The sequence below is a fragment of the Phyllostomus hastatus genome, unplaced genomic scaffold, assembly GCF_019186645.2.
Source record: "Phyllostomus hastatus isolate PE091 unplaced genomic scaffold, TTU_PhHast_1.1 phas_contig_86, whole genome shotgun sequence".
Classification (NCBI taxonomy): Eukaryota; Metazoa; Chordata; class Mammalia; order Chiroptera; family Phyllostomidae; genus Phyllostomus; species Phyllostomus hastatus.
In genome coordinates, this window is record NW_025333977.1 from 40,864,503 (window position 1) to 40,890,175 (window position 25,673).

The window sequence follows — 25,673 nt, forward strand, 5'->3', positions numbered from 1 at the left end:
ACTACAGGTATGTGCCGCTGGAAGGACATGTGTGTGTACGTGGAGGCACGACTTGCCTTCAGAACTCCAGAAATCTTCCGGGAGATTGGGTGAAGGTTCTAACTCCTTCTCCCATTATCCAAAATTTCAGAAACCTGTCTGAGTGGACAGGTGCAATGGTTAGGGAAAGACAACAAGGACCCGTCCCTAGTCATCGGAAGGGTCCAGCCCTGTGATATGGTGAACACACCACTGACTACTCTCTGGTCCAGCCTCCCGGAACAGGCTTCCCGCCGGCAGAAGGGGCCTAAGAACTAAGAGATGCAGGAAAACACAGTTCGAAGCCCCTTTCCTGGGCATGGCGATGGGGCATAGGAACAGCAGAGAGGATCAGCTTTCTCTTCACAACTGGAGCTCCGCTAACAACTGTGACAGCCCCTGAAACCTGGAGACTTGAAATAGTCCTGGGGCCACGGGGACACTGGCAGGGAGTCACCTTCATTCAGATGGTGTCTTCCGACAGGCTCTGACTCTCTGAGCCTGGGGCTAAGCACGGATACAAGAGGTGCGGGGTGGGCCTACCAGCATCAGCCTGTGTGCGTGTGCGTGCACACGTGCGTGCATGGGCACATTGAACGAATACTGAGTGAATCTGACTACCTTTCTGGTGGCATACAGGAAACTCCAGCCCAGGGGTCCAGAGGCCTGGCTGTGTGCAAGCCCACCCACCAGCCACTTCCTACCTTGATCACACTTTCTTCGTCCATAACATGAGTCAAACCTGTTCTTAAGGCCTCTTCCACTCACAGTGGCTATAGATACTTTTGTCATTTCACTTTTGGTCCCCGTTTACTTTCCAAAGACCTTATCCCAGCCCAGAATCTATTCTCTGTGAGGAGCTGTCTGAGCAGATCAGCCCTGCACACATGTGAGAAGAGTAGAATTACCAGGGGTGAGATCCCACAGCCAAGACATCCAGAGGACAACACGTGTTCTGTGTATACCATTTATTGTTGATTCTGTACACCAAATTTGTTACAAGCAGCATCCAGCAAAGACAGAGCCCCAGCAAAGATGGACCCCCAACCCTGCCCACCAGGGTTCATACTCTATAAAACCCTGGGGACCTAGAAATCTCTAAATGCATCCATCACCAAGCTCCTGGGATTGTTTGCAATGATTCTCTAAGGAAGGCAAACATGATCTACTTTTGAAGGCAGCATGAAGGCCCGGGGTTGATGAGAACGATCCATCCTTAGGGGAAGGAGAGAACTCAGACTGGGAGGACTTTGGCCTGGAGAACACCTGCCCACCCTCTCTGATGTGGCTTCCTCCCCAAGACCACCACCACCTCCCCAACAACCCAGAGTCAGTTCTGACTGTAGGTCCGTGGGCTGAACTCTCTGAGAGGTTTGCAGCGGAAGGCTGGGATACACTCACTGCCTGTTAACCAACTCTAGTCATCTAGTTATCTTGAGCTGTCTGCTCTCCGAAAGCTTCCTGAGTTTAGAAATAGATGCCTGCAACTGCTCTACGTGGCATCTGGAAGGCTGTGAAAACCATCGTTGCCCACAAAGAGTTCTGAGAAGTGTGCTGTGCCTTTAAATTCTAAAGAAGGAGACCATGTACACACAGCCCAACAATTTCCAAGAGAGGGGCCAGTTTTTCCTTAATGGATGGATGAGTTTAATTTTTCCCTGTATTTACAAAGCTTTTGGTCCACACAGTGCCAAGTGAGGTTTCAGTGGTTAAGACTCTGGGAAACAACAGGAGAGTGACTCCTGTTTTCTTTGGTTTAATGATGAAAGCCCAGGACAGGCCATGAGGTCTTGTGTGAAGTTTAAAGAGAAGGAAAACCCACGGCATATTGAATAATGTTGCAGGAGGTCGGCAGTTTTAGACCCTACCACGAGGGGATAAGCTGGACTCATGTGCAGGGGTGCTGCGAGGGTTAGAAAAGAAAATGCCTGTTAAGTGCTTTAAAGGGTAACTATGCACAGTAAGCATTTTTTAAAAACACTGGTTCCAGCTGGCTTTTATTTTCTTTCCTCCAACATTGAGCCTCCACTCCACATGCAGGCTACTAGTACTGGCAAGCCGACTGACCTAGAAGCCAGTGAGGAGAGAGGGAAAGCGAAGTGGACTCTGTGCCCTACCTCAACATTGGGTGGCAGAGGGTATGGGTGGTGGCCAAGTGACTCACTCCAGCTCTGAGATGTGAGCAAATGCATTGTTCTGTTGGAAAGAAAACTACGCAGCTTTTCTGGCAGCTCCCTGACCAAACATGGTTCAGAGAAGCCGAAAGACCTGTCAAGGAAGAGGAGGCTGGATGGCTCCATCCACCCCACTCTGATGGCAGAAAGGAGCAGGCAAGCTCAGAAGGCCCAATAAATGGGCTACTACCCCCACCTGCTCCTGGGTGTGGTCATCTGAGCATAGCTGCCCCCAGGCCAGCTTGGGCTCCAGGACACAGGTTGATATTGTGAGCCAGAGGGGAAGGCACTCCAATGTCATAGCCAATGCTGGAGGTACCCAGGGGTTCTGGGTGCAGACTGGCAGGATACACTAGATGAAGAGGACACTTTCCCACCGCTCTGCCACCGCTGGCCCACTTGTGCTGTTGAACAATGAGACAGTGGTACCAACTCATAAGGAGCACCTTGAGGAAGGCAGTGCCAAACCATGCTTCCTGTCTGAAGCAGGGAAGGCCGAACTTCCTTCTCTGGCCTCAGGATCAATAAGGCAGACTACCGTCAGTGGAATGATGCTCATGCCCCAAGCTCTGAGCTCACGTCCTTTCAGGCCCCAGCAAGCCTTGGTACATGTCTACCAGTTGCTACAATATTTTGAAAACGTTTTGGAGACCTATATTTGCCCTGTGATGTCTTTTGCCTCTGACAAGCCCTCTTTCCCAGATTCTGTGGAACAAAGAGTAAAATGCTACCAACAGCACTAGTTCTGGTGCACATCTCTTTCTGCCCTCTTTTGGGGATCTATCAGCATCATTCTGCTAAGGCCCAAGGAGATTTGTCTTATGGGGCAGAGGAAACCAGTAAGAGCCAGTCAGGATTAATGTCAGATTCCCAAATCTTTATAGTGTTGGTTACAGTTCTTTCCTGGGAAGACATGGACACCTGAAATTCTCCATTTAGAACTCTTACTTCTAAATCGGTAGACCAGTTGTCCACAGAAAGATATTCATTTCTGTGAACATAATTTACTAGTGTGAATATGTATGTAGGGGGAACGGCAGCAAGGGCTGCTATTCCTGTGGTTGTAACTCACGGGGAGAATAACCAACAGAAGAAGAAACAGATCTTATCACCAGACCCAGGCAAGAGTTGCTCCAGAGAGCCCCCAGGCCCAGTGTGACCTATTTGTAAATTCTAACGTTTCCTGACATATATAAGAATTCTGAAGTTCAGTTTCTAGCTGACTGTAATGTTGATGGAGAATTTCCCACTACATGAGTGGGATTGCTGAGTTCCATTACACTTGGCTGTTCAATGAAAGGACCTCATGTCTGAACTATTTCACTTCCCCCAATGGGGGGTGAAAATTAAAAACAGATATAGGCATGTCATGCCTATAAAAGGTCGAGGCAGAAGGGCCTCCAGTGAACAGTTGGCAAGGAAGGGTGTGTGGTTGTGTGAGCCTCCACAGTTGAGATACTTCTGACCTGGCCAATCTGAGTGCCTCAGGGTCTGGGCATTTATTAAAACCTTCTGTCCTGGCCTGAGTGTACCCACATCTTCTCCTCCGCCCCTGGTAGCTAGATCTTTGCAAGGGCTGACTGGGAGGAGGGGCAGTGGAGGGCCCACCCTGGCCCACAGGGAGCCAGTTCCCAGGGAAGCACATACCATCTCCATAAGCCCCAGTCTGCTCCAGTAAAAGCCCAGGATAAGGGATACTGGTGATGTCCTGTTTCTTGATCTGGATGCTGATTAGAGGGTGTGTACAGTTTGTGAAAATCCATCAAACTGTATGCTTTCGTGCTCCCACTTTTCTGTATTCATGTTATCCTTCAATAAACAGTTAAAAGAGAAAAATCCTAGGGGTAGATACCAGGACCTGCAGGTACCAGGCTGCTTTCTCCACCCAGTACCAATAAGCTGATTTTAGCATTTTTAGCAGTCATAAATTCTACATGATTTTATTCCTTAAAGGACTAAAAATTTAAAAGCAAAGTTGGCAGCTTGGAAACATCATTCCCTAAAAGGCTGAACTGGTTGCACTTGTGCCTTTCCTCCTCTTCCAGATAAAAAGCACAAGAGATGCTGACGATGGCTCTGTCTCTGGAAACGGAGCAGCAGCATCCTCCCCTCTCTCTTTCATAGCATCCTGAGAGCCAGGGTACTTGGCAGTTCTTAAGAAACCAGATAAATGGTTTAAAGCCTTCTTTCAGGAGCAGACAATCAAAGCAGAACTTCATTTGAAGTGACAGAGTAGAGCCATGCCACAAACAAGAGGAGCAAAAGAAGGGAAATCAACTTCTTACAGAGTGGTTGGGAGAGAGGCTGTCCCAGTGGAGAACTATTTCCACAAAGTAAGCAGGCATGTAATGAGTGAGCCTACAGAGGCCTGCAGGGGTGCGGGCACAGGGAAGGTTGTTCTCGGAGGAGAGCTGGTGAGGCTTTGGAGGAAGGGATTTCTTCCAGGAAGCCCAGGGATGGCAATTGGAAACCTTGCAGGGTTAGATCTCTCTGGTGGTAAGAAGGTCCTGCAAGAGCAGGTCAGGAAAAGATGGGGGTGCCTTCCTCTCAGGGACCAGAGAGAGGGAGCAGGGGATGGCTCTGTGGACCCAGGGGCAAGGAACAAAGGATGAAATTCCCAGATCCTCCAGCGGTTCCACCATTCCCTAGCCCTGCCTCTAGCCTGCCTCTTTAACACTCATTGGGTGCCTTCATCTGCATCAGGACCGCATGGCTCCTCTCCTTACAGCAGCAACAGCAGATGCAGGCAGCCAGGGAGCAGGCCAGGGCAATGATGCCAATGACAATGGCAGCAATGGCCAGCCCACTCTGGGCCCTGGTCATGCCTACATTGCGGTCTTCGGTGCCCTCAATGATGGTGGTCAGATCAGTGAAGTCCTCCACGGTGCTGATGAACTGAGTGGTGGAAGAGGTGGAGGTGGATTCAGTATAGCTGGGTGTAATTGGGTACTGTGGTGTTTCTGAGTAGCTGGGCACCTCGGAAATCACCGGAACCTGGACACTGGGGACAACAGCGTTGATGTTGACAATGATGAGGGACTGGCCTCGGACATTGGCCGGGCTGAAACACACCGGGAGGGTGTCTGTCCCCAATCTGGATTTGCTGACCAAGAGCCAATTGCGGAGTGGAAGGATGTCTGAGTCACACCTCCAGGGGTTGTCATAGAGGCGAAGCTCACATAGGTTCCCCAGGTGATCGAAGATGCCCACTGGCAGGTTCTCTAGCTGGTTGTTCTGCAGCTGGATGGTCATGAGGCCATTGACATTAGCAAAGATATTCCCTGGAAGCTGTCTGAGGCGGTTGTTCTGCAGGGAGATGTTCTGCAGGTTGGTCAACATGCGGAAGACATTCCCATCCAGCTCCTGCAGCCCATTGGTGTGGAGGGACAGCTCCCGCAGCTCCGTCAGCCCGTTGAAGGCACCGGGGGAGATGTGGCTGATCTGGTTGCGACTGAGGATCAGGACCTGTAACTGGCGGAGGTTACTGAAGATGTTGTCAGGTAGAGAAGTGAGGTGGTTGTCATAGAGCCAAAGCTCTCGAAGGTTGTGCATGGGCCCAAAGATCCCTGGAGAGAGCTCCTTCAGCGAATTCCCAAAGAGTGTGAGACGGTTGAGCTGGGGCAGCTGCATGAAGATACCAGGGGGCAGCCGGGAGATGTGGTTGTTGGACAGATAGAGATTCTGGAGGTTACGGTTGTTGTGGAAGAGGCCAGGGGAGAGTACGCCAATCTGGTTCTGCTGCAGAGCCAGTTCCTGAAGGTTGCCCAGCCCATCAAAAGTGCCTACGGGGATGTCTGAGAGCCTGTTCTCACACAGCCGGAGGACCTGGAGGTTGCCCAGGCGCTGGAAGACCCTGGGCGAGAGTTGGGTGAGGCTATTCTTGCATAGATTGAGCTTGTTAAGGACCACCAGGTGGTCAAAGACACCGTCAGGGATTTGTTCCAAGTAGTTGCCATGCAACTGCAGCTCCTTGAGGTTGCCGAAATGGGTGAAGTGTGCTGGCTGGATCTGCATCAGCTGGTTGCTGGACAGAAGGAGTGACTCAAGGTTGTCCAGGCCCTGGAAGAGGCCGATAGGCAGAACCTGAAGCTTGTTGTTGGCAAGGCTGAGGTAACGCAGTGAGCCCAGGTTGCGGAAGGCACCAGGCATGATTTGGGACAGCTCATTCTTCTCGATCCTCAGGGCGATGAGGGCCGAGATGTTGAGGAATGGGGACTCGTTGAGTTCAGTGATGTGTGTGTTGAGGATCTGCAGGCTCATGGCATTCCAGGGCAGAGGGGTAGGCACTACCACAATGCGTGACCCCGTGCACTCCACCTGGGAGGCCCTGGAGCAGGTACACTCGCTAGGGCAGCCATAATAGGCCAGCCCGGCACCCCAGACTTGGCAGCCCACCAACAAAAGGAGATAGTGTTTCAGTGGCATGGCCTGTGCAAGGGGAAAGAGCACATGAGTCAGAGTCATATCACCAACACTGCAGTAGGTTTTAAGCCAATGCCAATCTTTGTTATTAAAAACTAGCTTGCCTTTGAACCCCATCACCACATAACCAACTTATGTTCCCAATGGTCTGGTCAGCAAGTCTCTTTGCCTTCCCCCACGCCTCCCTACTTTCATCCCCCTCACTAGGAGTGCTCTTTGTCCTCATCCAAATCTTTCTCATACTCCCAAGTCTAGCTCAAACACAGTCACCTCCAGGAAGCCTTCCCAGTTTCCATGAGTCAACATTAGCTACCCTCCATGCAGGTGGTCTTCCCAGCCTCCACTGTGCCCCACACCACAGCCAGCTCTGAATGACATTTGTTCCCCTCTGCCTCCTTCATTAGTCAATAAGCAATTCAAGGGCAAGGATATTCATCTTTCATATCTATAGGTTCCTTAAGGCAGGAACAGTATCTCATCCACCACTGTATCCCTCACAGAACCTGAACTTGCTATTTGAACATAGTTCCTCAGGAGAGATGGGGAGGAAATAAGGACAAATAAATAGGGTGTGAATCTGGGGAAAGGTGTTGGGGCCATAAACATGGTGGCCTGCCGGGAGGAGACACAGCAGCCAGCAGAAGTGAGACCACTCTGCTAATCTGGTGGAAAAGACCACAGGAAGCTGGGCTTTTCCTCTCCCTGGGTCCCCCAACCCCCTACCCCACTCCACCCCACCCCATCCCACCCCACGACCACTGCCAACAACCTGTCTCTTTGCTAATGTGTTTCACATGTGCTTCATCTAGGTTTATTTCAAATAGCCTTTCCGATAAAAGGATATTACCTGTACCACCTCCTGTCTTGCTGGAAGGGGCTACTGTAACATCCTATGCCTGGGGTCTCCCTTCTAGGGGCTAGTCCACAAAGAAACATCAAATGGTCTTGAGTAAGTCCCAAAAACTTAGGATGCACTTTGAGCTAAAAGGTGGTAGGTCCAGATGCTCCTGTAGGCATGGTGGTGATCTGGGAATGGGGCCAAATTCACAAAGGTTTGGTGTTTCAGGTCAAGGATGATGATAACTTTATATACATATAAAATGTATAGGACATGGAGACACAGCACATGAAGACTGGGCCCTGTACTGAATAGCTAAGGTCCACTATCCAGCTGTTTGACCTTGAATGAAGTGTGAGGCCTCCTAGCTCACCTTTATCATCTGTTAAGTAGGGATGGTAATCTCTGCCCCCTCTTGAGGTTGCTGTGAGGAGCAAATGGGAGACCGAATGTTAGATTATCTGTGCAAATGTGTGCAGCTGTTCCCGGCTCAAGCACAACATAAACTTCATAGACAGGAAGGCCTCAAAGTGCTTCTGACCTTGGCATTCTTAGTCAAGGAACTAAGCATTTCTGTGTATATGTAGAGCACCTGTACTTTCTATCTGAGGTTCAAAGGGGTCTCTAACTCGCAGAGGGTTAAGAACTGCTGATCATACATTCCCATCAGTTTATGGGGAATGTGGGAAGCAGGGAGACTGAGGCTCAGAGCATAAAGCCTGGAGTTCCAAGTTCCTGGGTGAGTGCTTTGACTGTTAAGGCAGTGCCTCTCCTTTTTTAATGAGTGAAAACCCTGAGTCAGAGAAAGGAGTTTCAGATGAAAGCATATGAAGCATAAACTGGCTGGGTGGAGAAGGTATTTCTCTGGTTTCAATTTGTTCCCCTGAACTCATGGAGTCCTGAGTCTGGCCCATAACTCAGAATAATCAAGGCTTTTCAATCCAGCTTCAGCTCAATGTACCCCTTCCCTGCCTCCCAACAAGCTTACTCTGAGGACAAAATGCACCCACACCTTGATTTTTTTACTTGTTCATAGCCCATCCAAGCCCTGACCTTCCATATGTTTGCGTTAAGGGCTCAATTAATTATGTAGAACAGTGGAGAAAAGAAAGAAAGAATAATAACTTGGCCAATGAAGTCCAGTGCAAAGAAATGGTGCCAGAGTAAGCCATGGACACATCTAAAAGAGAAGAATTTATGTAAACAACTGTCAGTCCAGTCTTGAGAATAGAACATAAACAGCCTACACAGGGGCCAGAAAGGGGGAATCAACAACCACCCCAGGGGAAAGACTTATTGATGGTAAAAAAATTGGAGACTGCCCACAAAAGCTAACGTGATCTTAGACTGCATTAATAGAAGTACTAAGTGTAGAAAAAAGAAGGGTGTGATCTTACTCTACACTGCCCTGGTCAGGCCACATCATGGTGCTGTGCTCAGTTCCACCCTGAGCTTCAAGAAGGGCAATGACAAACTGGTCTCTTGAAGGCCTTCGATGGTAAGGGAACCCGGAAACCAGACACCCCTTGGAGTGACGTACAAAAGGTGAAGCTCCAATTGCTGCTGGTGGCGAGCTCGGCAGCACTTATTTACAGCATACACTCCTATACCCAGCACGCTTCAAAATGGTGTCACAGCCCACGTCAGAGACTTGGGCACTAAATTAAATACTCACAACCTGGCAAGGCCGGGGCAGTCTCTGTCATTTCCCCACCTGTACATGAGGGTGTGGATGAGGTCCCCTCTGAGGACCCGTCTCAGACCTTCTCTGAGTCTGCACTGTGTGCCTAGGGAGGGGGCGTCAGCCAGCCCCAGGAAGGCCCGGCGCCCAGGCAGGGAGGAGGGGAAAGATAATTCCCTATGGGAACAGAGCCACTGTTGTTGAAAATGGACTGTACTCATCTTGACAAATATTGCAAGAATTTGCAGATTTTTCTTTTTATGAATCCTTGTGCATACAGAGCCCGCCCTAGCAGCCGTTTCCTGTTTCCCGAGCTTGTTAGTGCCACCGGTGGTACTAATTGCTTCAAATGACTCCAAAGAGCCCCCCAACCCCAGCTGCAGAGCCCTCAGGGAGGGAGGAGCTGCAAAAAAACGGAGCTGGACAGCCAACGAGGTCCTGGGATTTTCAGCAAGCCCTGCAGGCGAAGGCGGCAGCCCAGGCCCTCCGCAGCCCAGCACACAGCAGCCTAATAGCCCACGCCACCCAGCACCGCTTGGCAGCCATGACAAATGCCACTTAAAGACCCACAAAGCTGCCCTAATTACACCCTCCTCTCCCAGGCGGCAGAATGCATCCTCAGTTACTGCAGCGACTCATCCAACCCCTGTGCCGGGAGGGGCACAGCCTGGCGTCTGTCGCTGGCTGGGGAATTCAGAGAGCTGAGCAGAGAGCTCACCTGGGCACTCTGACGCGGTCCCTCCCTGGGAGTAGAAGCGCTGGGAGCAGGCGCTCTGGCTGTGGGTCTCTTCAGCAAGAACAGCCTGTGATTCATGAACAAAAACCTAATTAGCCATGAAGCCCTGTACTTTGTTGGTTGGTAGGTTGGGACTTTGGGGGTTTAATACCATCATTGACATTCCCTAAACACGAGGTTCCCTGGGAGGAGATGGCTTCTTCTACCAGTGCCATGGAGCCAGGCTTTTGGAAAGAGCCGGGAGATGAATGGGTTACTCTGGTCTTGATACTAAGCTTAAGGGTGAGTTTAGGCAAATTCTCCAGGCTTCAATTTCCCCTCCTTAGAAACTTCCAAGGGCCCTTGGCAGCTCTGATATCTTCTAATTGGAAACAGAAGGGAGATTTGACCCAAAGCTCCAACCATCCTCTTCATCCTTCCTTCGTTATAAGCCACAGCAAACTGCCAGCAGTGCTGTCTGGCCCAGCCCCACCTTCATGCCAATGCTTGAGGAGCTTGTACCCATCTTCCAGGCCCCCTTTGTTCCAGGCAGGACGACCCCACTTGTCGAGTGGTGCACCTTCAAAGCGCCAATGGCCATTTCATGGTACCCAAGAGCTGGGAGAGGCCTTAGAGAGCCTCCGGTCCTGGCCCCTCCCAATTCACCTGGGGAAACTGAGGCCCAGAGAGGGGAACTCCCTCCCTGGCCTATGCCCTCTCCCCACCCAGGTCTCCCTAAGCATGGCCTCTTCTGCAGTAAGAATTTGCCCTGTCCAGCGGGCCGAGATGACGAGTTTGGAATTGGTGAGGGATGTCTCCTCCCCTCACCCTGCCAGCCAGTGTCCGCCTCGATCAGCCCTCTCATAGGTGCTAAGGCCTAAGGGTCCAAAGGCATGGTCTGGCCGGGAGGCTCAGTGCATCCAGACCTCCTCATGTCACTAAACAGGGGTAACTGCCCCGCCCTCACATCAGTGCATAAAAATCACCTGGAAGTGCCTGGGAAGCTTGCTCGCTTCATAGAACTGATCTCACAGTGTTGTAGCTGTGAGGATGAGATGAGTAATACATGTAAAGCCCTCAGATTCATTCTTGGCACAAAATGAGTGCCAAGGACTCATTAATGTTACTTACTCAATAAATGTTACTTACAATTACTGTTCATTCTGCCGTGGAGTAAAATCAAGGTCTCTGGAAGCTCCACCCACAGAGATCCCAATCCCCAGGCCTGAAGGGCCCAAGATCCCCAAGACTTTGCACATTTAACAAATTCCCCAAATGACTGAAATGAAGGTGTCCACAGTCCACACTCAGAAGCATCACTCAAGGCCTAGACCAGCTGGGACCCCATTGTCATGATCTGCGTCATTTAGTGCCAAGAACTGAGAGACTGACCCGGGCCTGTATCACTACTTCTTCCAGTAGCCCTTTCTGCAGCCCCATCAGGAATCCAGGCTTTGTGCTAAGTTAAACCCAGCAGTAGAAGCTGCTGTCAGAAGCAGAGCTTAGAGCCCAGAGCTTTAGAGGTGAAAGGGCCTTTTGAGACCACCCGGTCAAACCACATCGTCATTTTGTATATGGGAAAACTTAGGGACCAGGAGGGAGGCGGGGACTTGCCCAAGACCACTCCATTAGCTAAGGACTCCCAAGATCAGAGCTCTACCTGAACCTCTGCACCTTGTCACAAGCCTTCAGGACCTTGTCAACCATGTGCCTGGCATTTCCTAAAAGGGAACTAAAGGTGGCTTTGCTCCCTTCATTCTAGAATGACCTCAGGCTCAAATACAATCCACCCCCCAGCTGCCCAGCATTATGAGAAAAGGTCAAGTTGCAGTTGCTCTCCCAACTCCCAGGCTATACAGTTGGAGGGGTGTTCTGCCTTGGAGCTGCTCTGATGTGTGTGTTTGCTCAGCTTCACCTGCGTGGCCTGGATGTGGAGGGAAGGAACAGAAAGGGTCACCACAGGAGTTGATCTCCATGCACAGCCCCACTGACGGTGGTACCCAGTTTTGGAATGCTCTACACCAAACACAAAGCACCCCAGATCCCCAAGGGAAGACTGGCCACACCCTCATCCCCGACCTGAATCAATTGTTGACTCCATCTTTTAGGACTTTTCAAAACCAAAATATTGTTCACTTGTTTAAAAAAGAAAATGAGTAAGAAAAAGCAAGTCTTTTCCAGCCCCAGGGTTAGAGAGAGAGGGCTTCCTGCAGAGGCCCAAGTAGGGCTGTAATTAGCTTGGCAAAAGCAGCGAGAGGCACTGGCGAACTTGCCAGCTGAGCAGGGAGACGCTCCCACTCGGGGCTTTCATTACAGAAGTCGTGGGTGACAGCCCCTTCTCAGGGTAACACCTGGGGGCCCGAATTGGATAGAAATGGGTCAGCCCCTCATCAAAGCACCTTGGAAATGGTTTCCAAATCCTGTGTCCCAGAAGCCAAGGGAGGCAGTGACACCAGAAGCTGTAGCCCATCTTTCGTGGTCAGGCTTTAGGGAAGCAAATTGCCGTGTGTAATCACAGCCTCTCAGTGTTTGCTGGCAGGATCGACTTGGGACCACGTCTCTCCCATCTCTTCCTATTTCTCTACATCTGGATCTACTCCCTCCTGTGCTGCACCCTCACCCCCATCCCCATTTACTGAGCAAGCCCAGGTAATGCCCCTGGACCTGCGGAGAACCTTCGATGGGTGCCCTGACTTTCTGCCAGGTCTGCTCAGAACCCTTCGCCCTGGCCCAGCCTCTCTCACATGCTAGTCTCATCACTGCAGAGCCCGCCCAGCTGACTCAGGACCACAGGCAAATGGGCCTGTCTGGCCCTGAATGCATCCCAGATGTTCAGCTGCTGCAGAGTAAAAGAAAGACAGCCATTTAGAGAGTTTCTAAATTCGGAGCCAGTGGCACCAACACATCCTCTGAAAGCCTCCTGAGATAGGGTGATATAATCCCAGATAACCCCGAAGGAGAAGCAGGAGTGTGGCAGGCAGGCATCCAGCACCTGCAGCCCAGCTGATGTGCCACCCGAGAGAATCGCAGCCTGCCCTAAGGTGACATACTTGGCCCCGGAGGTAGACTGTCTCTCTCACACTTTGGTACAGGTGGGCTCTGGAAAGTTCCAGTTTTCCAGAACTTTCAAGTTTTCCACTGTTGGCTCTTTGGCTTCACTCCTGCCTCTACATTTGAGCAGAGATTCTGGTAAAGGTACAACAGTCACAATTTTTTAAAAAAAAAAATTCTCACCCAAGAGGGGAAGGGGGAAAGAGAGGGAGGGGAAAACATCAATGTGACAGAGAAACATTGATGGATCACCTCTCATTCGCGCTTAGACTGGGGACCAAACCCACAACCCAAGTATGGGCCCTGACGGGGAATACAGCCCACAACCTTCCGGTGTGTGGGACCACGCTCCAGCCAGCTGAGCCGCACTGACCAGGGCACGACAGTCACAATTTCATGCGCTCAGCACCTGCATCAAACCCATCTCCAGCCCTGACTCTCCCTGCTGGAAGCCGGCAGTCTCAGCCACACCCCCGGCACTGGCTGGCAAGGGGGGAGCTGCCAGAGTTGGGTTACTTAAGCCCCACACAGACTCAGAACCAGGTCAATTCTGAGTCTACAGCTGAATTCCAGACTGGAAAACCAGGCACCAGCCCATCTGCTCTTGTAGCAAGTGTAAGTACGAGAAGAGGACAGATCCTGGCCTGGGAAAACCCCATGAAGCACTGTCTCAGTGATCCTGTACAAACCCAAATGCAGGGCAGGCCACAGATGGCCACCCCAGTAAGTGCCAGGGAGGAGGACATGGATTCAAGTAACCTGAATCTTAAGAAAAGAAAATTTCCTCAGTGGAGTTTGTATCAGAAAAGAGGTAACTCATTGCGTAACTCGTATGATAACTTGGTCAACTTCCAATGTGTCTTGCTGGTCTTTAAAATGTCTTCTCGGCACCCCAAGTTGACATCATGGGACGGTTAGGACAAGTGAAAGCTGGTCACAGATGCGCAGGAGGGGCTGGTGACCCCAGATGCACTGGGCAGTGGGAAGGCAGGCTAGACACCCTCCAGCGCAGGCTCTATTTGCCGGCGTTGAGAGCATCCCCAGGCACCGCTCCAGCCCTGCCCCTTCTGGAGTCGCTCCCAAGAGGAGCGGGGTCAGCAGAAAATGGGGGTGGGGTACGACAGCCAGGTCTTTCCAGGCGGGCAGAGGGGAGCAGGACAGACAGGGCTGGCCCGCCTACTTACCAGCAGCGCGGCGCCCGCCTGCCCACCGTCGACCAGGGGGAGCTGGAGAGCAGGAGGACGAAGGGAGGCTCAAGGCTGCAGCATGAGTGCTGCTCGCCCTTCAGCTCCCGGTATTTAAACGGTCCCCAGCGTGAGTCACCGCAGGGGGCAGTGTCGGCAGAGGCGGGGAGGGGCGACTGACAGCGCCACTGCAGCGCCCGACCCACCGTCAAAGACAGCCCCCGCGCCACCAAAGGAGCCACACCTGTGTGCCCAAGTGCAAGGGATTTTCTTCTTCTGCCACATTTTTAAAAAAGTTTTTGAATCGTATTTTTTCTGTTACCATTTATCCCCCTTACACCTCCCTCCACACCTCTACCCAGCAATCACCCCGCCGTTTTCCAGGTCCAGGAGTCCTTTTTTCCTTTTTGCTCAGTTCCCTGCACCCACTAGCCCTCCACCCTACCCACAGAGCTGTCAGCCTGCTCTCTGTCTATGCACATTTTTTTAAGAACACGTTTTCATCTTTTCTCTTTTCCTCCAATGTTTCTTTTGGACTCACTGCACTGGCCACTGTGGCTGCAGAAAAGAACTGTGTGGTTCTAGAAAAGGCATTCATTCTTTTCTTTTTCTCTTAACCTGTATTTGAGACTGGTGCCTAATTTACAGAACACGTGCAAGAATAATACAAGGAACGCTCTTATTTGCTTAACCCAACTCATCTATTGTTAAGCTTTTGGAAAAATCATTTAATTCCAAAGAAAAAAGTTAGACCTTCAGTTTCCCTCCTAAACAACGTTTAACAACGTTTCAACTCCCTTCTGACGTCACCCAATATACCCTCACTGTCCCCTCATACACACAGCAGACAAGGGGCATATTTGAGATGAGGGGCTCCCTGTGCCCTTCTCTTCTGTGTGGGAGCCCATGTCCCGCCATCCGTGCACGGGACAAGAACCCACTTCTGTTTGTGGTATCACCCGGAGGGCTGGGAAAGAGGAGAACGAAGCCATAGTGCGAGGGACAGGAGGCTGCCATACCCTGCCTCTCCTCAAAGAAGGCACCTCAGCTAGGTCGGAGCTGCATTTGACTAAGCTGCCTGCCCTCCTCGGCTCGATTTACCCTCTCAGCCAAGTGGGGAGAGTGACTTTTACACACAGTGCCTCATGGAATGCCAAGAACCTTAATTAATGTTTGTACCATGCTTTGAGACCTGTGATGAAAGGAAAACATAAAAGTGCATAGTGTTATTACTAAAATAGTCATTTGGGTGGCTTGTCACGGTCCAGCCCTACTGCCTGAATCATGCCACATGGCCTCACCATGGCACCGTGATTCAAAGCCAGAAACAAAAAGTGCCCTGTCCATGAGCCCAAGTGACACGTGCCCAGGAGGGGCAGGTACTGCTTGGAGTAGGTCTCTACACAGCTCCCAGCCCGAGCTCTTCAACCTGATCTCCCTCCAAGTAATATCCCGCGTGGAGAACTACTCCCCTCTTATTACCTTGGTACCTCCACATTCCAAAACTGGGATCTTGAACTGCATCTTTTAAAAGATTTTGTTTATTTTTATTTTTAGACAGAGGGGAAGAGAGGTAGAAAGGGAGAGAAACATCAATGTGTGGTTGCCTTTTGTGTGCCCCCTACTGGGGACCTGGCCCACAACCCAGGCATGTGCTCTGACTAGGAATCAAACTGGCAACCCTTTGGTTCGCAGGCTGGAGCTCAATCCACTAAACCACACCAGCCAGAGCTTGAACTGCATTTTTATAGAACCTACAAAAGTAAGAATGTCCCCTCATTACCTTCTTTCCTTTCTTTCAAATCCTAACATTCAGCCATTCTGTGCCAGGCCATGTCCAGGGAGCTGTGTGCCACACAGGAATGAATCGGATGCATTTCTTGCTCATAAAGAGCTAACAGTCACTGGGGAAGAAGAATCAACATTGAAGCAGCTACTGTGAACCAGAGAGCCCACATTTATACATTATTTCATCTATACCAAGTTTCTCGAGCTTGCCACTATTGACATTTGGGGACAGAGAAGCGTTGGTTGTGAGTAGCTGTCCTGTGTACTATAAGGTGCTTAGAGCATCCCTGGTCTCTACCAGTAGCATCCCTCCCCAAGTCGTGACAATCAAAAATGTCTCTGCTCATTGCCAAATGGCCCCTGGAGAATCAACACACACACCGGGTCAAGACCACTGGTCTACCAAATAATTCTGTGACTGAGAGTGATAACCCTTATTTTACAGATAGGAAAACTGAGGCCCAGGGCAGTTAACTAACTTCCCCAAGGTCACTTGCTAAGTGATAAAACCAGGATTCAACCTTCGCTTGTGCATTGACTGTATGCTGTTTCCACCACCCTTTCTGGGCTGCGTGCTCCAATGCACATAACTACTCTAAATGGAAGAGAGGCTGTGCAGATTACGGATTGTGAGATGATGCAGGGAATGGGGTTACTGGTAGAACCTCCCTCAGATTGAAAAATATGGGTGCGTTTGAAGGGATGGGGCTTGAGTTTCATGTAGAAAGTGGCCTTAAAAGATGAGTGGGCCCCAGAAATATGGGGGGAGTGAGTTAAGGGAAACCAGCGAATCACAGCAAGAAGGAGAAAGAGAGGGCTCTGGACCAAAGCCCGAGTTGGGCTGGAGCCCAGGCATGTGGCAGGCTTCACTGGGGAGCTCTGGGATAACCCCCCTCAGGCGTGCAATGTCTCTCTGCAGGCAGTAGGGAACCAACAAAGTTTTAGAGGAGAGGAGAGGTCCCGCCAGAGCCAGACTGCGGGAAGTAGTATGGCAGGGTTTCCAGGTTTCACGGAGGACCCTGGGGTGTCCACAGTGCATACAGTTTTCAGAGCTCTGTTATAACCCTCTTTGGTCCTCAATAGAACATGAATTTCAATACCATAGCCAGGCCATGCCGGAAGGACCCTGTTCCCCGACCGAGGGCAGCTCTAGGGTTTCCGCTACAGGATCTCTGAGCGTCAGCCCACAGAGACCCCTCTTTCCTGAGGAAGGACATTCTCCCCCACAGAGAACACAAAATGGCCCTCGTCACCCCCAGAAGTGCACTCTGTTATTGGTGAAAGCAAAAGCCTGATTCACCACCTGCAGCCCTGGAAACCTCAGGACTCACTTTCCAGCCCCCCTGGGAGAACCAGAAGAGCCAGGGCTGCCTCAGGGCTTCAGGGAGCTCTGCTCCCTCCCACCCACACACGTTGCTCTGGTCTAGTGACTAAGCATAGAATCCAGGGAAGTGGAGGTCCTGTGAACCAGCCTCCCCAGCGGGGAGGAAACCCTGTCACAGCACCCTGGGGAGAGGGAGCTGTGCCCCTGTTCAGCCACTTTAGGGCTGGGCCGGGCACTCTCACAGGATGAGGTGCCCTGGTGGACTGGAGAATAAGGAAGATGGAGAACACCTAGGGCTGGCAAACATGTGGGTGTTCTTTATTGATGGGAATATAAATTGTTACAGCAGTAGGTACCCAAATTCAAAATGTGTAAACCCATTCTCCAGGGTCAGTGCCAACAGGCAGACAAAGTCATCTGTGTGGATGCAAAGCTGTACATTCAAGAATGCCCAGTATGGCATTTCTGTAATAACAGATCACTGCAAATAATGCAAACATCCACCCATTAGACAAGGCTTCCATGCTTTGTGAAAATCCATGCCTAAGTAACTAACTTAAAAAGATAGGATACATCTTTATTTGCTGAGAAAGAAAGTGCATCCGCTGCACTAAGCAGATTAGTATATAGGGTGGGGCAAAAGTAGGTTTACAGTTGTGAGTATGTGAAATGCAGTTTATTCTTATATTATTATTTACTAACTTTTGTATCATTTTCCATATGAATCACTGTAAACTTACTTTTGCCCCACTTTGTATATATAATGTGATTGTACTTACTGGTTTTAGGGGGGAACCATAAATACATAGCTCCTCAGTTATATTTTAACATATGAGAAACATAGTGAAGAAAACAATCCCACCCTTTATCAATCACTATAACACAAAAATCCGGAAGATGGTATACAACATCAGTTTTCCCACTGAGTGGCCCTGCGGTGCCCATGGAGTCGGCTGCAGATGGGCACCCAGGGCTCTGTCTGCCCGGATCCTGCCTTTTCTCCTTCCCCAGGTCACCGGCTCTGCCCTCTCCTGCTGCTCCCCTCAAGGTGGGTGGCCCAGCCATCTCAGACACAGAGAAGGCCACGGGGCCCCCAGGCTCCCAACGGGCAGCTGCGGCTCCACCTCACTCCCACTGCCCTGGCTGTTCTCTGAAGGAGGAATCATAGGCAGCTCCTCAGAGCAGTGCATCTCGAAGACCAACAGGCATCCCCCGTGACGGTGCGGACAGCCCCTTACAGCAGAACTGCAGGAGCGCACCGCCAACGTCTCTGCCAAAGACCGTCCCCCACGTGGATGAGGAGGGCCGAAAAAGAGGTGTGTGGGTGGGAGGAAATGTCATTCAGCTACACCTTTATGGATGTGTGTGAATGTGATTATAAACACACATATAACACATGTATCCGTGTGTTTATACACACATGCATGACACATATATCCATGTATATACACATGTGTGTGTGCACATTACACACATAAATCTTTGTCTATATCTATAGAGCAATATTTAGAAAGAAACCTGGAAGGATACACTCAAAACTGCCATAACAGTGGGTGGAGAGACCAGTGATGAATGAGGATTTCTTATAACTATGTGTTGTTTTATGTTCCATTTAAATAAAAACATTTTTTATAATTCTGTGTTGTTTGTGTTCCATTTAAATAAAAATCAGATGCATTCCTGAGCTGCATCTAACTGAAGTGGAACCACCACTTTGGAAGACGAGAAGCAGAGATCACGCGGTGCCGAGGCTGGGCTCCGGCGGCCGGGGGTACAGCGCTGGGTCGGTGCTGATTGGACACCATCAGAGCTGCGGGAGCATGGACAGGGAGGCACAGAGAGATGGAAAGATCTGGGGTTTGATTCACGATGCTTGGCGAGGAGACAAGCTGCCTTACGAGGATGTGGCGATACCACTGAGTGAGCTTCCTGAACCGGAGCCGGACAGCAGTTGCTCCACAGAATCCTCTAAAGAACTAGGGGCGGAGCCGGCCGACTCAGACTTACAGAACCTGCACGGGAACGTCCCTTCATAGGAAATGGACACCCGGCTCCCTCCTCATGGAAGGATTTAAAAAAAAAATACGTAAGTGCAAAAGGTTTTCTTTCTTTCGGTCTCCTAATTCAAATCTTTTAGTGATAAATCGACACTCCAAAATGGGTACCCACTCAGTTCATGACGACACAGTGCAATGTGCAGGTGCTCACCAGAACGAGAAGCAGATTTCTCGGCAGTGCAGAATATTTGGCTCTTTGAACCTAAAGCTCTTCCTTCTCTAGCTTGTGTTTAAACATGTTTGGTTAAACATTTGCCTTTAACTCTAATGTTGCTTTACTGTCACAGTTCAACACTTTGCAAATGCTTATACATGTTCTGTGACAGGCAACTGAAGATACGAGAGGGAAGGCTCAGAAAGGGGAAGCCGACAGAGGAGACTTACTACCCTCCCCTGCACCCCCTCAGAGAAGCGATCCGAGTGGATGCGTAGGAAGCCTGGAAACGTAGTAGGTACTTAGAAGCTCGTTCACTGACTACTGGGACTCCTGAGATGTTTTCAAACTTGGATATATTTATAAATTAAGGAGTTCCATACTCTCCCTACCTCTTCGTTTGAGGCTTCTAGAAAGGGTCCTTGGCTAGAGAGGCTAGTAGTTGTATCCAGGAAAGGGATTTATCTTCTCAAAGCCCTTTGAGACATAACTGAAACTCCATGGAGTCAGTATTTAGTTAGACATTTATGTGAGAACTCGTATTTTGGAAAGCATATGTGTCTCCTGGAATTATCTGCCAGAGTTGAGTGTGTCTGTCTTGTTCTCTATCCATACTGTAAACTCTGTGAGAGGAGGCCCTGGCTCACATTTCTGTATCCATCATTGAAAAACTGAAAACACTGAATAACTGAAATCTCTCTTCTTAAAAAAAAGACAAAAAACAAAGTTTTATTTTTTTTTACTGTTTCCTTTTTTGACACTAAAACTGCCTCCCTGGAACCTCCACCAAGGGGTTCTCTTCCCCCTTTCAGACCCCACAGTGGCTGCCTCGCCCCTGGACCAGCCCCTCAGATGTGTGGGACCCACAAACAGGCTCACCCCGTTCCAGTGCCTCCTGCTCTCCTGCACCTTCAAACACATCACACGGAGTCCCTGCCCTCAGTCATCCTGGATGCTCACTGTGGAGGCCCACCCAGCACCCACTCTGCAATCTGAGGGTTCATTAAGTCACAGGCCCTGGCCTGGGTGTCAGTACACATAAGTGAATCCATTCTGTGGGAGATTCAAACCCATGAACAGTCACATTCAGGTGTAAGACATGTATGGGATGGGGCCACACAAGGGAGCCACCAAGCCTGCCTAAGCTGTGCGAAAGACCTTCTCCAAGGAAGTAACCCTTGGGCTAAGCCTGGTAAGATGAGCAGGTGTTTGGGCAATCTGGGAAGAAAAATAACATTTTTTGTTATTGGCGTGAAGGGCATGAAAGACCATGGCACATTCAACATGTGGCAAGGAGCTCAAGGTAACCGGACAGCAGAGTGCACATGAGAACTTAGTAGAAACACCATTCTGGGAAGAACGCAAGAGACAATGTATGGAGGGTCTCATCGGCTGCGGCTCATTCTGTAGGCCACAGCAGACCACAGAAGGGTTTAGCCAAGGGCAGATGTGGTTAGACTGGCATAGGGCAGTGGATTTCAACCAGGGGTTATTTTGCCTCCCTCCCAGGGGAAATTTGACAATGTCTAGAGACATTTTTGGTTGTCACAACTTGGAGAATGCAAGTGGCATCTACTGAGTACAGGTCAGAGATGCTGCTAAACATCCTCCAGTGTAGAAGACAGCCTCACAGCAAAGAAGTATCTGAGCTGAGATGCCAGTAGTGCTGAGGCTGAGGAACACTGGTACAGAGAAGATGGGTGGTTCTGGCAGCACTACAGAGGACGGGTTCAGGGAAGGGGGAGGGGCGGAGAGTCGGGGGCAGAAATGATGGGGACAGGAAGACCTAGTAGAAAATTCTAGCTCCGATGGGATATGCTGAAAACCTGAGCTAAGACGGGGCAGTGAGAATAGAGAGACAGGAGTGACTCAGGAAGTAATATAAGGAGTGAAACTGGTAAAACATGGTGATGGATTGGCTAAGGAGGTAAGGGGGATGATACAGTGGGGCTGTTACCATGGGTTCATTTTGTTATGGGTTAAGTCACCATAACAAAATGAGCCCAAAATAGCAAGAGCTTAAACAAGATGCATATTTGTTTCTCATCTAGGGCTGAGATGGTGGCTTGACTGTATGAGAGACGGGCACTCCATCTCTCTACTCTAATGTCCTAAATCTGTGATTCCCATCTCATGTCTGAAATGGCTGCTCCCACCCTGACCGGTGTGGCCCATTGGAGTGGGCGTTGTCCTGCCAAGTGAAAGGTCATCAGTTCAATTCCCAGTCAGGGCACAAGCCTGGGTCAAGGGTTCGGTCCCTGGTCAGACTGTATATGAGAGATGGCTGGTCAGTGTTTCTCTGTCACATCAATGTTTCTCTCCCTCCCTTCCCTTCTCTGTAAATATAAATAAATAAAATACTTAAAACAAAACAAAAACAAAATGGCTGCTCCCTTCATATTCATATTCCTGCCAAAGGAAAAGCAGGAAAGAGGAAGAGAAGGGCTCAGTTTTTCCACTTAAAGGCGTGACCTAGAAGCTATCACATCACTTCTACTCACATTCCATTTGCAAGGACTTAGTCCTGTGGCTTCCCTTACCTGCAAAGGAAATGTAGTCTTGAGCTGAACTCCACATACAAAATTAAAACTCTCATAACTATGCAGCTAGGGCAATTAGAAGTCCACGCCACATGTAATGAAAGAGAAAAATTCATGAAAGGAAATGGCCAGTTTTTCGGCATGGGTGACCAAGTGGATGGTGGATACCACTGACAGCACTGGAGACCAGAATGGGGGGGGGGGCGGGCAAGGGTGTGGACTCAGTCTGAACAGGCTGTGTACAAGTCCTGTGAAACCACAATGTAGACTTCACACTGAGCCTGAAATCAGATCTGAGCTCAAGTGTTCTGGGTGGGAATCAGGGTCTAAGAAGTCACAGATAACAGGAGCTTGTCCAGAAATGGGACTTAACCTGGAGATAACAAACTCCCGCTGGAAAAGCAGGCTCTCTACACCTAAAGGACTAAGAGGGAGATGCGTCTATGAATTTCCAGAAACTGTAGCCAAAGTCGCAGAAATGTGCTGTTGAAGCGCCCTTTTCTGGGGAGACAGATCATGACTGTCATCAGGCTCTCAAGGGGCCTGGGTACAGGGAAGGTAAGAAGAGAGTTCAAAAGGCAGTCTGGGGCCCCTATATTACTGAGGCAGGTGGGGGAAGAGGAGCCAGCAGAGGAGACCAAGAAAGAGCAGTGCAGGAGTGTATAGAAGCAGCAGGACAGGTGTGTGTAGAGTGGGGAGCACAGGGGTTTAAGAAGAAAGTGGAGGCCTGTGGATGAAGCCCATTGGGCATTGGGAAGTCCTTGGCAAGGGCATGGTCAGTGGTGAGAGAGGCGGTGGGGGGAGGGGGAGCAGAAGGAGCAGGTACAGGAGGAGTCCTGGAGGAGACATGGGGCTTTTAGCATGACAGAGGATTAAATATGTCCATCAGTTGAGTGGAGATGTCCAACAGAGATGGAGGGATTGAGATGAGCAGAGACAGAGCAAATGACATTTTCTTCTTGAAACAGGCTCCTGACACCCAACGCAGTACTGCGGTGTGGTCCCAGCAGTAGGAGCAGAACTAAGGGCTCAGGCTTCTGGGGTGGTTTCTGAATCCCAGCTTTGCCTGTCACTGGCGGGGACTTCAAAAACATTAATCCACCTCTCTGAGCCTCCTTGTCCTCATGTGTGGTCTCAGACAACAACCTGCCTCGTGTGAGTGACAGAAGGCTTAGAAGAAGGTCATGTGAGACATGCCCATCTCAGGTTTTGATGACAGTGCATGCTCTGTGAGTGGGAGTGCCCTTCTCCCCTCCCTACCCCTCCCTCCTTACAGGGAGGTTTCTTGCAGGAAAAGGGTAGTCTTTGAGGACATGACTTTATAATCTTCCTAATTGTCCCAAAGGGGCAGAATTTGGTCTATTTAAAGTATTGCACACCATCCTCACATGGGAAGAATAAAGCCCAAAACACTAAAAACATATAAAAGAATAATAAGGGGACAAACAAGCAGACAGTCACCTTCTTAAAATGCCCAGGGACAGCTCCCAGACTCATGTCCATTCATACCTGGTTATTAGTGGTGTTTCTCCTGAGACGAGTGTTATGAGAGGTGCTGCCGTCCCAGCATTCTGTTCCTGATGATGATGTGTTTAGAGTCGTGAGTGTTCCAAGGAGGCTGTTTGTTCAGAGGCTGTCAAGCCTGGGAGCAGTGGGTGGAGGAGAGAGGATTTCACACTTGAAAAAGCAACCCTCAAACAAACAACCCAATTAAAACATAGGCTAAAGACTTAAGTAGACATTTGTCCCAGGAAGATAGACAAATGGCCAATAAGCACATGAAAAGATGCCTAGCATCACTAGTCATCAGGGAAATGCAAGTCAAAACCACCATTAAGGTACCGCTTCATACCCATTAAGGTGGCTGCTATCCAACAAGTAGGAAATTGTAGTATTGAAAAGGGTGTGGGAAATCGGAGCCCCTTGTGCGTCGCTGACGGAAGTGTACAATGGTGCAGCTGCTGTGAAAAACAGCATGGTGGTTCCTCAAAAAAAAAAAAGAAAAAAAAGAGAGAAAGAAAATTAAATGTAGAATTACCATAGGATCCAGCAATTCTACTTCTGGTTATATACCCAAAATAATTGGAAGCAAGTTGTTAAAGAGAAATCTGTACGCCCATGCCCATAGTGGCATTATTCATAGTAGCCAAAAGCAACCCAAGTTTCTATTGACAGATGAATGGCCAAACAAAATGTGATACGTACATACAATGAAAAATAGTATTGAGTCTTAGAAAGTAAGGAAGTTCTGACACATGCTGCAGCATGGATGAACTTGAGGACAATGTGATACATACAATAAGCCCATCACAGGAGGACAAATAGTGTCTGACTCCACTTATGTGAGGTACTACCGTGTTCACGTTCACAGAGTCAGAAAGTAGAGTGGGGGTTGCTGGAGGCCGTGGGGAGGAAGAAGTAATGTTTATGTTTGAGATGAAGAAAAAGTTCTGGAGATGGATCAGGATGGTGGTTGCACAACAATATAAATGTACTTAATGCCACTGAACTGTATATTTGAAAACAGTCAGAGTGGTAGATTTTATGTTGTGTGTATTTCACCACGCAAAAAAGCAGCCCTCACACCAAGTCTTACTGGAGAATTAACGGCCATTGTGTAACTAGTGAAATGTTTTTCTGTGAAATTAGAAATTAGGCCTTTCTGAAAACATTATCAAAAATAAGAATACAGAAACCCAGTCTGAGTGAGCCTGTCCCTGGTTCACCTGGGTGCGGACAGGTCATTGAACCCACCCTCCTGCTCTGGGCTGAACTCAGCTCCCCTCGGCCAGCAGGTGTGTCTAAGCTTTTAAAGAAGGCTGACCTGTCTGGGTGACAGGAATATGAGCCATTTTCCCTCCTCTATAATTTTGTCTTTTATATATTTTCCTCATTTTATGTAACTGACTTGATTTTATAATGAAGAAAACATTCGTTCAATTCTCTGTATTTTGAAGACTCCACAAGCCCTGTGGCCACCGGCGGGGCTCCAGGCAGGCACTCTGCTGGGGGTCTGCAGGAACAAGAGGGGGTGGCCTTCAGTCTCCACCCTCAGGGTGCTGTCTCAGGGGACTGAGTTCACAAATGAGGAACTTAAAGCACCCCAAGCTTAACCCAGCTTTATCCTCACGCAAGCAATGTGTCTGTCCTAAAGGGACCGAGGAGGGAAGGACTTGTCCAGCCGGGAGGGATCGGAGAAAGCGTGGCACAGGGCTTCGGTGAAGGAATGGGATTTGGAAACTGTTTACAGGGGTGGGTGCGGTTGTTCCAAGGCCAGGGCTACGGGGTGAGCAAAGGCGCAAAGGCTCAAAGGCTAGCAAGGGCACTGTGCTTGGGGGATTGAGCTTTTACAGGGAGCTGGGTTATGATGCCCTTGTCTGCCGGGCTTAGGAACTTGGACTTCTTCCACAGGTGACTGGGAACCAGGAAGGATGGTGGTCATCATTATTTTTTTCATTTATCTTATCACGAGACCAGTCCACCTGGATCTAATGGCCTCAGAACCTGCCTTCTCCTGCCACCGTCCTCGAGGACAGTCTGAGGCTAATTCAGGTAAGCTTTCCCAAATGTCTACTTAAACATTGTTTTTCAAAGAGCCCATCCATCTCTTTCCCTCAAAGGGACTTAGTGAGTTCAAAAATAGACAGTTAACAACTGGGGCTGGGTCAGGGGACAGAACTAGTTTCAGGAAGAGGAAGGGAAAAGTTCCCTTTGCCCTAAGGCAATT

General features: G+C 49.7%; 1 protein-coding gene across 5 annotated transcripts; it reads right to left on the reverse strand.

The window, feature by feature from the left end:
- Nucleotides 1-971: 971 nt before the first annotated feature.
- On the reverse strand, nt 972-23,574 carry LRRC15 (leucine rich repeat containing 15). 5 transcript variants are annotated; one of them, XM_045852055.1, is made up of 4 exons: nt 23,456-23,574; nt 15,867-15,987; nt 9,852-9,936; nt 972-6,620 (listed from the first exon to the last, which is right to left on the reverse strand). In XM_045852055.1, the coding sequence occupies exons 2-4, from the start codon at nt 15,893-15,895 to the stop codon at nt 4,863-4,865; spliced, it is 1,872 nt and encodes a 623-aa protein (XP_045708011.1). In that variant the 5' UTR covers nt 15,896-15,987; nt 23,456-23,574; the 3' UTR covers nt 972-4,862. The 5 variants fall into 5 exon arrangements, with proteins under 5 accessions (XP_045708011.1, XP_045708012.1, XP_045708013.1 ...); XM_045852056.1 differs by lacking the exons at nt 15,867-15,987; nt 23,456-23,574 and adding exons at nt 7,826-7,876; nt 14,084-14,171; XM_045852057.1 differs by lacking the exons at nt 15,867-15,987; nt 23,456-23,574 and adding an exon at nt 14,084-14,165.
- Nucleotides 23,575-25,673: the final 2,099 nt, after the last annotated feature.